This window comes from Empidonax traillii, unplaced genomic scaffold (assembly GCF_003031625.1).
Source record: "Empidonax traillii isolate 1590-97213 ecotype Southwest subspecies unplaced genomic scaffold, ASM303162v1 scaffold586:size682069, whole genome shotgun sequence".
Classification (NCBI taxonomy): domain Eukaryota; kingdom Metazoa; phylum Chordata; class Aves; order Passeriformes; family Tyrannidae; genus Empidonax; species Empidonax traillii.
In genome coordinates this window covers 324946-337044 of record NW_020955779.1, presented here as the reverse complement: position 1 = coordinate 337044, position 12099 = coordinate 324946, and the positions used below count along the sequence as shown (strand labels likewise).

The 12099-nt window shown below is 36.6% G+C and overlaps 1 protein-coding gene across 1 annotated transcript in view; it reads left to right on the top strand.

The window, feature by feature from the left end:
• Positions 1-11188, top strand: part of PPP1CB (protein phosphatase 1 catalytic subunit beta) — a 29948-nt gene extending 18760 nt beyond the window's left edge. Inside the window, exons 5-8 of the mRNA XM_027898239.1 lie at positions 2896-2967; positions 6376-6527; positions 8087-8221; positions 8833-11188. Of these exons, the coding sequence (XP_027754040.1) occupies positions 2896-2967; positions 6376-6527; positions 8087-8221; positions 8833-8937 (464 nt within the window). The 3' untranslated portion in view covers positions 8938-11188. The remainder of the gene's footprint in view (positions 1-2895; positions 2968-6375; positions 6528-8086; positions 8222-8832) is intronic.
• Positions 11189-12099: the final 911 nt, after the last annotated feature.

Here is a 12099-nt window from a genome sequence, read left to right as displayed (position 1 = left end):
GTGCCTTTTTTACTATATTGCGCATTTTTGCATAGTTTATTTTAAAAATATTGTCCTCTGGGATATATAATAAAACTTTGCAAAACCGCATAACATAGTAAAACAAAAGGCACCTAACTTAACCCCAGTAGGCTATCTACAATAGCTTAAAATCCTGAGTTATGTTTTTTATTTAGACTTTCCTGGGCATGTGTTTTGAGTTCTCTGTCTCACAATGTAAGTCAAACCACTCTTCCTATCCCTGTGTTCAAATGTTCATGCTGTTGAAAGGATCTTATATCGTATCCTTCCCATCACCTCTCTCTCTCTGTTCCCACTCTCTCCACATTGCTCATATGTGTCATAATTTGTCTTTAAGGCTGTCCTCTCAACTGACTTCTCACTTTTCTCTTTATCTCACTTCATTAAAGCTTATTCTGCATCTTTCCAACTTTTCTGTTTTTCTCTGCTTTGTATTCTCTACAGTTTCCCCCTTTTTATCCATGACACCACTGTCTAGTTCTAATCTTTGGAGAACTTACATGACTACTTTCAAATTTTTATAAACTAAGTCCATGTTGTAGTGTCATGTTGATGAAATAAATTGGTATTACATTGGATTTAAGCTCTGAGATGGGAGTTATGTTAGTTTAGTAGAATACTGCATTTATGTAGTATTTTCAGGCTCTGGAATTCTAGGGGTTTTTGTTACATTAATGACGATGAAATGTAAGTCTACTTGATTTACATAGTATTCAAAGATTACACTGTAAAATAAGTACCCATCACACTTTTTGAAATCCACCTGATCAGAGAGTGGTTCAAATCAAATTTGAGTCTGCCAGCAGTAATGACAATTCTTTCTCTGTTTTCTCTTGAGAAGAGGGGGTCTTACACTTCAAGAAGATAGTATTCTCAAAGATACTTTTTCTGTGCTTAGCTGTATGTGATAACTTAATTGTGTACTTCTAGTATGCTGTAGTTTGCAGCAATCTGTGTAGTGGCAGCAGCTTGACAGTGAACTTTAGCCTGTGTTTGCATTCTTATTTCCTTCACTTAATACTGATCATGTACAACTTTTATCTATAGGTAGGAATTTGAGACATGAGCTATTTCTTTTTGTGCAGGGGGAGTTAGGAAAACACTTGGGAAGAGAAGACCTCTTGGGTGGTTGCAAAGAGGTCTACAAATGTGCAGGCAGTTTTGTGAGATTTTACTATTTTGTACTAGCATAAAATAGCACAAAAATTAACAGCCATGGGGTTCAGATGTGGTTTGTGTTAAGATTTCCTTTTAAAGAATCATAGAATGGTTTGAGTTGGAAGGGATCTTAAAGATCACCTAGTACCAACCCCCCAGCTGTGATCAGGGAACCTTCCGCTAGACCAGGATGCTCAGAGTCCCGTCCAGCCTGGCCTTGAACACTTCCAGGGGTAAAAGATGTTTTGGGTGCACCCTGAAGCGCTGAGAGCTGTAACTTCATAAAGGTCACAAACTGGCTTATTTCACTGAGCTTGCCCATTGCTCTCTCAGGGTGTGGTGCTGAGTGCTAATGTAATGTGTATGCAAGTAGAGCAGATCTGGGGAAGGGGAAGTGGTAGGTTGGTCAAAGTTTAAAAGCTGATTATCTGCTTGAATTTATATTAGTGTTCCTGTATTGTCTTGAAAATAGACTTGCCTAGAGCTCCTTTGGTAAACTGTTTAATCTAAAACTTCTGCCCTCCCTTACAACCTCAAGGTAATATCATGAAGACAACTTTAATACGCTGGTGATGATGATAAAAGGCTTTATTTGCTTCAGCAAAGATAATCTAAAATCTTATCACTTGGAAGAAAAGTTCAAGTCTTTGTATTGAATTGGAGAGCATTGGGGTCACTGCTCCTGTGACACACACATTGACACTGTGCAAACTCTGTTAGCTGAAATTATTGTACATGGTGACTCTTTTTCAATGATAGTTCTGGACTATCACAGGGGTATGGTTTGTTAATATGAAATATGTTTCATCACAAATTGGGTCTTTATGTTCTAAAGATTGCAATTCTCTTAGCTCACTTGGCCTAGGTCATTTGTGTCCCTAAATAAGGGTCCGAAGTGACTTGTTAAGTTGCTAGAGGATCTCTTTCATGCCTGTGTTCCTCCAGTAGAGAAACTTTAGACTGTGTCAACAGCTCAAAGAGAGACTTTGGAATCCCATGCTTTGGTTGTAATTGCATGTTAAAGGCAAAACTTCAGAAAAATAGCTGTAGCATTATTGTGGTTTTTTGAGTAATTGAAGTACTGTGATTTTACAAATGACTGACAAACCTCTGTGGTCCTTATCTATTGCAGTTGCACAGTCTAGGGTTTGTTTGCAGAATCCAGTGGCTGCTGCTTGGCTGTTGTGTGGTCAAACTCAGCCATTCAGATGGGACTGCGATTCCAGTCACACCTCCAGGCTGCTTTGTCTTGTCTTTCAAACCTTGGAAGGGATTTTCCTTTAGCTTTTAGAAAGGAAGGTGGTTGTAAGCAAAGCTGTCTGCGCCCGTTTGTGTTAAATAATGGGAATGTTGTCCTTCACTGATTCTCTCTAGAGTCCTTGACAGTGTTAGGTTAATGGTTTGACTCAGGGTTCTCAGAGTTCTTTCCCAACCTAACTGATTTTATGATTGTAAGTTGTTTAAGATAATGTCCTTAACTGTAGAGGGCTGTACCATGTAGATAAAAGGATGGTAATGAAAACCCTTTCTAATTTCACTTGCCTTAGTCTCTGTCCCTCTTTTCAATGAGCTGTCGTACAGAAAACTGCCTTTTGTTTATATTGCAGTGGAAACAATAGATGCTGTAAGACTTTGAACGTGAAATTTTGTGTTCTCTGGAACTTTTTTTCAAGTAAAATACATATATAAGTCACTTGTTTTCTTGTACTTCTGCAGGACTGTCTCCAGATCTCCAGTCAATGGAGCAGATCCGGAGAATTATGAGACCTACAGATGTTCCTGACACAGGTGAGTGGCGTGGAATTTACTGTAAATAGATCTTAATGATAGAACAGGTTCAATCAATTTGTGTGCAGGCAATATGGTGACTTAACACAACCTTTGTTCACAGTAAAAAATTTCTTGGTGCCTTGTAGGGTGTGAATCTTGTTCCTCCGGATGGCTACTTTATCTGAAAGGTTAGAGGTTATTGCACAGATTGTTATTGCTTGTCATAACAGAGTAGGATACATTATTCACAAGTTGCCCTGTAACAACTCCGAAGTCTAATGAAAGATAAAGGAAACTGAACAGCTAGTTCTTTTTCTTGCCTTGGTTAGGCACACACGAATCTTTTAGTCTGTCAAAGAACAGAACTGTTCAAAGATTTCTGAGTGTTAAAGTACTTGGGCTTTTCTATACTTGAGACCTTGTCTCCTTTAAATTTGAAAATACAGCTCCTACTTCACTGCAGTGGGGATTTCAATTGCATCTATCAATGTGATAGTCGTGAAATTTTCTTCTAATGCATTATTACTTTGTTTAGAAATTTTGAATGCAAGTTGCCAATGCTTTCTGTACAATGTTCTTTTGAATGTTTCAACTAATAATACTCAGTGTCCCATTTATTACAAATTTTTTTTACTAGTGGATTGAAAAGACTCTCGAGCAGTACAATGGGATAGTTTTTAGTTGTTTTCAACAGTGGTCTGAATTAACATTTAGAGGAAATACGAGATCTAAACCTGTTTTAAAACATAAACTACAATTACACCTTGGAATAGAATAATTCTGCTTCATGTAATTTTCCTCAGTGCTGATGCATGGCAATAATTCAGGGACTAATATTAATATATCTACTGTCTCTTAAACAACCACACTTGTGTGCAAGCTAGTATATACACTCTTGACACTGAGAAGTGTTATAGACCGGTGAATGAGTGTTTCTGTAGTATAAATTACTACATTGTTCTTCCTTTTATGCTACTTATTCACTCGGTGCATAACCAAATAAATGTCAGTACAAATGAGTCAATCTTTACGTTTATCAGAGCTCTTAGGAAAGATAGTTCTGTTCAACAGGCGATGAGTACTGCCTTAGCCACCCCCACTTCAGGAATGCCCTTGCAGAATGTAGTTCTAGTTTCCATGGACACTCCACTGTAGTCATATGTCTTCTTAGTACCTCCTAAAAATAAGTGTAGAGATTTCTTTTAAAAAGGCTTTTGTTTTGTGTGGTGTTTTGTAGTTTTAATTTCGCCTTCACAAGCAATAGCACTATGTGTATTGTCAGAGGGAAAATAAAACATCCCATCAGAAGCATGTGTGCATATAGCACAGTGACATAGAAGGTCTTTGCCTTTTGGAAGATACTTAAGGAAACCAGTATTACATAATGGAAGTAAATCTTATGGAAAATGATAAATAAACTGAAGTAGTCTCACTTCCATGAAAGTCACAAGCCCTTAAAAGCTATCCCTTTGTGGAGAGGTGTCACTTGGTAAATGTTTGTGTAGATATAGAAGTCTTTGGTAGATGTTTGTGTGACTGTGCAAAGATTACATCATCATGAGGGTTTCTTTTAGCCTAATGGAAAAAAAATTGCCTTTTCAACTTGAACTGCAATTTAAAGACCTCTTAGTTAGGTGGCATTTTTGTGTGTTTTGGAAGCTGTTCTCTCAAATCTGACTCTGTATTCCAACTTAAATCACTTGCCTTTAACAGCTAGACTATTTGCATTTTGTGAAGGCCAGGACATAAGTTATGTGTTTTGGTCAGCATTGCCACCATTTGCTTATTAGGAGATTGTAATTCCCTCTTTTGTGTAATTTTGAAAGCCTTTTTTCAGCCATATTATGGTGTGCTCCTGGTCAACCTAAGCTATTGCTGTGGTAGATGTTGCAGATTAAAATATAAACCTACCTGGGCAACACAGTTTAGACAAACTTGTGGCAGGGTTCTTTTATACCACTGCTAACAATTCTAGCCTATTGCTCTGTATAAGCCTAAAGATTGTTTGATTTTGGGGAGAGAACAGAAGAGGAAGCACTTCCTAAGCAGCTGAGACAAGCAGCTTCTGTCACTTGCTAGAAATTCATGGTAAGAAACCATTAGGGATTGCAGTGCAACTGTTGTTTTGAAAAATAAGTTACTCAATATAGAACTAAATTTCAGTAGAGCTAAGCTTTTTTTGTATGCTGTCTGTATTCAGTAGTGTATTTCTAGGTACAAATTGTATCTAAGATGTAGTTGTGCTTGTTCTGTTCTTTGTCTTCTAAAAGCAAATAAAATTTTAGCTTCTCTTAGAGAGCAACTGTCTGGTGCCAAAGACAATTTTGATAACTGTATATAAATTTAAAATGGTCAAGCAAACCAGACACTGGTTTGCTTGACTACAGCTTGAAGGATCTGCTATTTAAGGAATAATGTCTTCAGTATTTTGTTTAGCAAATAACCAGATGTAAATCAAACTTCTGAGTGCCTGAATGATAAAGGAGCCTGTAAACATATCTTTCAGATTATGAAACAACGCTCTTAAGTATTTAAATGCCAATAGGTTAATCATCACAGGTAAAGAAAGTACAATTTCATGGAAAGCTATCAACTGCCTTTTGAATGTTTTTGGGTTTGTTTGTTTTGTAGTTCAATTGGCCTGGTTCTTTCCCATGTGAAAACTCATGGAAAGTTCTATGTATAAAGGCATTGCAGTTGATCTAGAGAAATCTTTTTTTAGTATCCAGTTTTAACTCCAGAGTTAGCTGACCTTTTGTTGGCAGGAGAAAAAAAGATCTTGCTAAAACACCAGAGAGGCTTATTGTTCCAGTTTAGATTCCAGAGTGGTTGTCATGAGACTTTTTGAAAAGGCAACAGCGGTCTGAGCAAACTGACAGTGCTACCCGAAACAATGTATCAGCGTTTCGCTGTGCTACATTTTGATTTAGTCACCTAAGGTTCTTCATGTATGGTGAGAAAGGTAAGAATCAAAGTTGTTCCACCTTCAGAAGCTTATAGTACAAATCTACTTGCTGGATTTATGACTGGCCTTGCATAGCATTTTTTAATTTACTGCAGCTTTCAAACTAAGCTTTCTTGGTGTGCTGCAAAATTGATGGTTGCCTTTTAATGCCCATGCATTTCAGTATTTTTAAACTCCTTAAGTGCTTACTGTAAAGACAGTGAGTATTACAATTAAATATTATTTCAGAGAACTGTTTGGCTCTGACTTTTAATCTCAAGGTGTTGTCATTGGTGAGGGGGATCAGTCTCCAGATTTACACAGGCCATACCCTTTTTTTGAGTTGCAGTTTTAAGTATTGCTGCATTTGTTATTAAAAACTTTCTTTAGGAGAGTTGCTCTGTTAATTGCAATAGAACTGTTTTACATTATAAAATGATACCTCTGGAGACTAGCATCTTCACTTGTGTTATCTTCCAAAGGTTTGCTCTGTGACTTGCTGTGGTCTGACCCAGACAAAGATGTGCAAGGTTGGGGTGAAAATGATCGTGGGGTCTCTTTCACTTTTGGTGCTGATGTGGTCAGTAAATTTCTGAATCGTCATGATCTGGATTTGATCTGTCGAGCTCATCAGGTATGAATTTTGCTACTGTTGCTTCTTAAAACCTCTCCTTCTAGTCTTTCTGCCTCTTTGGTTCTCCTTTTAAGTAGGACATATTTGAAACATAATTTGCATTCTGTTACTTCTAGAGAAAAAAAGATTTTCTAATAAGAGGACCGTAAGGCTGTGTCCTGTTGACTCATGTTGGACTGCATATCTAATGTCAGTGAGGTAGAATACTAAACCTAGATTTCCCCATTGATCTTTTCCTTTTGTACTGTCTGCTAAGTGTTAGATTGTATGTAAACATCAGAGGTACAGTGTCCAGCTTTAAAGTGGCAAAGTGACTTGAACTTGGGATTTACACTGAAGTTTCAGGGTTTTTCCATTTCAGTAGTAGACAGTTCCCTGGTAGTTGTGGCTTACATTACTTCTGCTTCACTTTGTCGAAGTATTAAATGCATTTTGAATATTTCTACAAACAAGTCTGTACATAAAATCTTTCAGTCTTTGTTTCAGCTGTTTAGAATACTTTGGCATAGTTTTTTTTGCTTTCTGCAGATTTCAGTAAATCAGGTTGGTTTTGACATTGTCAATTTTTAGTACACTTCTTTTATCAAGTTTTTTTTAGCAAGAGTCCTACCTAGGTGGACATCAGGTTTCAATTTCCTGTACAATATTTCAGTTTCATTATTTAGTCACTTTTAAAAGCTCTTTCCTGCTGTGAAACAAAAATAGGCTCTTTATTCTGTGTCACTGTTAAGCTTGGGTACACTATCAGAACTCTTCAGTATTTCTCTTTATAATTTTACTGCTAAAACATTACAGAAAATTTAATATTCATTCCAAACATGCTGGCTAGATTTCTTAACTGCTGATCAAAATTGCTACCAATTTCCTGTATTCATATACTCACTTCAGTTCTTTGTAAAAGAAGTACGTCTTTTAAAAGATCATGGTGATTGCACCAAGGTGAGCAGCTGATGCACTGGTTTCACTATGTTGTAACATGAGGCTTCTATTTTGGGGAAGAGGGAACATCCTCAGCTGATGCATCATACTACTTGCATGATTTTAAAGGTGTGTGTTGCTCTTAAGCAAAATATGTCAGATCCACTTAAATTTTGGAGCATCAGAATTATAAAAAAGCCCACACTTGAGATTTATATGATCAGCACCAGTGTAAGTGAAACTTGATTATTATAAGTTGCAATGAAATGGTATCCAGATTTTTGTGGGCTCCACGCTAATTAGGTCAAATATCCACATGCTATGTGTAAACCATAAAGAGCTGGGGATACTTAAACTGGCAGTGCATAATTGGACTTCAGCTATGAAAATACTGAACAGTCAAGCTGATGTGTGTTTAGCATTGGAAGCATCAGACATAGGGTTTGCTTCTTGACTTGTCATTCAGCGTCAGGTAAGACAAAATGAATAAACCTGCCCTGTCTGGAAGTCAAGATATAAAATATTTTTTTGAGTCCTTGTCATCTTTCTAATATTAAGTCCTTTTGGCCTCAAGATTAGCCTTGTCTCTTCAAATTTATCTTTTCTTATGTAAGCTGTATTGATTTCTCTGGTGTTGACAGGTGGTTGAAGATGGATACGAATTCTTTGCAAAACGGCAGTTGGTCACCCTATTTTCAGCTCCAAATTATTGTGGAGAGTTTGACAATGCAGGGGGCATGATGAGTGTGGATGAAACTCTGATGTGTTCCTTTCAGGTATGATATATTTGTGCATTAAGTGTTACTGTAGGTGTTGGGCTGTGTGGACCAAGTTAGTCTGCTTGTTGCTGTGCTCACGGTTAGTGTAGAGCAATATATTTGAGGCTGTAGAAGGGTTGTGCAGGAGGATGGTGTTTGTGGACAACTGAACTGCAAACCAACTGTTCTCCAGACAGCTGGGATTTGATGTTTTCCAAACTACTGCATATTAAGTTACTCACTCTATTCAGATGCTCATTTCAAAGTTTAACTGGGTGATTATTTTTAGTCATACCTAGTGATTGGAATACCCAATTATGTGAACTAACCATACTAAGGGACCCTTTTAGTATGGTTACTCTGATCAGATTTTAGTCCCTATTCCCTCATGGACATGTTTTCAGCCCTTTTCTTTCATATTTCCACCCAACTGTAGTGGTAGAACTGGAAGGATATAGAAGTAGTAGTGTTGTATGCAGAGTTAAGAAATCTGTAGGATTGTGATGTGATTCCTTTCCACCATCCTCAACCCTCTTGTTCCTGCAGAACAAGATTTTATGTTGGCTTAACAGTATTTGAAATGTTCTTAGTTGTTGCTGACTCAAAGGAACTTTTTTATTTTCTCTAAGATATTGAAACCATCTGAAAAGAAAGCCAAGTACCAATATGGTGGACTGAATTCTGGGCGTCCAGTCACTCCACCTCGCACAGCTAATCCACCGAAGAAGAGGTGAAGAAAGGAAATAATGTAGAAAACACCATCAGATCTGTCAAGGACAAAACTCCATATTACAGTATATAATAAGTGTGCACTGTAAAACCATCCAGCCATTTGACACCCTTTATGATGTCACATGTTTAACTTAAAGAGACGGGTAAAGGATCTTTATTAATTTTTTCTAGTAGAAAGATGTGCGACACTGTATTGTAACAAGCATAGCTCCAAGTTCTAATATCCAGCATAGAGTGAAAAAAAAATTAGGAGGAAAACTATTGCAACTTACATATTCACATTTACCACGGTTTTTAAAGTTGACCAACATCCCAGTTAAAACTTGATGTAATAGTTAAACCAGATGAGAGCATGATGTTCCATTTGTGTAATGTGGTCTTATTGTTGCTTGATTGCTTTTACTTTGGTTATTTTGTAGCTAGAATGATGCGAATACAGTATCTAGTCTTATTTCCTGGCTCTATGAAATTGAAATGAGGAAGGGGCTTTTCAGAACAGCCATTGATCTCTTATCTTCCCCCAATCCCTCATTTTTCATAATAATGCTGCCCAAATGTGTGCCCCATTATAAGGCAAAGTTTATAGTACAGTAGTGATTAAAAGACAAACTAAATCCCAAATGCCCAGACTAGACAACTTGACAGCCAGCGTACATTGAGACACAGAAACCTGTCCTGAAATTTTAACTTAAACTGCCACACAAGGAATTTGTGCACTACACTATTTTAAATTATTGACGTTACACTGTGCGACGGCACTTCATTTAACTTAGATAGGACAAAAATGGTATTGCCTATTAGTTGGTAACTTGATTAAGTGGTACCTTGGCTTTAGTTTTATTATTAGCATGAAACACCTTTGGCATGCTTAGCTTCCAGGTAATTCCCTACCTGCATCAAAATTTGTCTTACATAGTTCCACAGAACATGAAGATCCTTATTTGCTAAGCCTTTAAAAGCTGACGTTCTTTTTCATAAAGAGGGTGTGTTTAAATGGATGTTCACCACTGTAAAATAGGCTAGATGAGTGGTGAGCTGCAAATGCCGCAGGAATGTCCAACTTCGTAGTAAGGCTTATGTCACTAAAGATTATATAATTTGGATTTTCATGATCAAATTTCATATACTATTGTATAGACTTCTGCTTTGTAGTGTACTATAGTAGCAATAATTTCTGTACGTGATCAAGAGTTACGCAGTATTTCTTTTCACTTCTCTCTTAAAAGAGTTAACATTGGCAAATGGCAAGATATAGAGAAGATACAAACTATATAGTAGGACAAATGAAAGGCACAGATTTGTGATGCTTTAGGATGCAATACTTATTGGACATAACTACAAAAGCTTTTACTGAATATTGTCAAATTTGTAAGATTCTTTGGGGGAAGGCTGCAAATTTATACCATTCTAAATGTGCATCAGTAGATGTAAAACTCTTGACTTCAGTATTGTCTTTGAAAATGTTAAATTGAGGATTCTGGTAACTTCCGTTTTATGAACTGGCACATTATATAGTGCAAGAGATATATTGATTTCTGACACAGTGAGCAAGTTCTTTAAAATGGATTTCAGTCTCTTTTCTAATTCCATTTTGTTTTAAATGCATATTTTAAATGTAGGTTTTTTCATTTAGTAAAAGTTGTCTAATTCATTTGAATGAAGTCTGACTGGTTATTTTAACATACCTTACTGTTATTCAAAAAGTGTGGACTTGGTTGTTTTTTAAAGAAAGGAAAACTTACAAAATATTTATCTGTTAATGATTTATATTGGATTGGTCTGTGGTTTTGAACAATGGTTTATTTTACCCCACCTTGGAGCAAACACCAGTTTCAATGCTTAGAATAAAATGTAGAAGTAGATTTCTTTTGATACTGTTTGAAGACACTTGTTCTTGAAAGTCAGTGATGAGAGCTGTGTGAGAGTAACTTCAGTTTGTGACAAGGCAATTAATGAAAACTAATCTGTAAGCCTTGACATGGTAACTTCCTGCTCTAAGTCCTTGCTTAGTTGAGGTTTAATTCTACAAGTTTTGAAAATGCTGGGTTTTACCAAGCTCCAGCCTCTATGTTACCAAACATCTGGATTAACACTTTCACGTTTTTTCTTCAGTTTCTGGAACAATGTCTTCTGTATCATGAAATGTCCAGGTGTAAAACTGTATGTTGTGTGAGTACCTAACATGCTCGCTTGTGTTACAGATGCTATGTCAAAAGAAAAATAAAGTCTTTGGGCCTTCTTCTGTGTCCTAAAGAAATAGGAAATTTTCAGTTTATTTCATGGCACTAGAAAGCCAGATCTGGTGGTGGTATTCTGAAGAATTGGTATTTTTATGTAGCAGCGATCACTTGAAAAGGTTTTGAATGGTGTTTTGACTTCTGGAGAGATGAGACATCTGCTAACATTCTTCATCACCCTATATTGCGGAAAATATACATGATTTAATAATCTAACTCCTACAGATATGATAGATATTCCGTACTAAAAGCAAGTCAGATACATAACAGAACTCGCCAGTTCAGCTTAGGTTTGCAGCGTTAATATAGATCTCTATTTTTGATATTGTCCATTCTGGAAGAGGTAGAAAATCATAGAACCATAGAATTAACTGGGTTGGAAGAGACCTCCAAGATCATCAAGTCCAACCCTTGATCCAACCCCGCTGTGATTACTAGATCAGATTACAGTGCCACATCCAGCCTCATCTTAACCTCCAGGGATGGTGAATCTACCATCTCTCTGGGCAGGCCTTTTCAATGCCTGATCAAAAAAAACCCAAAAAAAAAAAGAAAAAAAAAAAAAAAAAAAAAAAAAAAAAAAAAAAAAAAAAAAAAAAAAAAAAGAAAAGAAAAAAAAAAAACACACCAAACCTGAATCTAATTCTACTCAGATAAAATCAACTTTTTTCCACGGAAATTGCTAGTGGTCTGATTGCTAAGAATTTTTTTCCACATAAGCATCTTGTCTATACAAATCATAAATGCTGTTAAGTAGCACAATGTGGTGTGCTGGGAATTAACAGGAGGATTCTCAAATGAGCTGTTAATAGGCGTATAAAACATTACACCATTTGAGATACATTTTTGTTTGTTCTCCCCCCCCCCCTCTTTATCTGACAGTAATACTCATTCCTGATTTCATCGTAGAGTACACCATGGCACTTG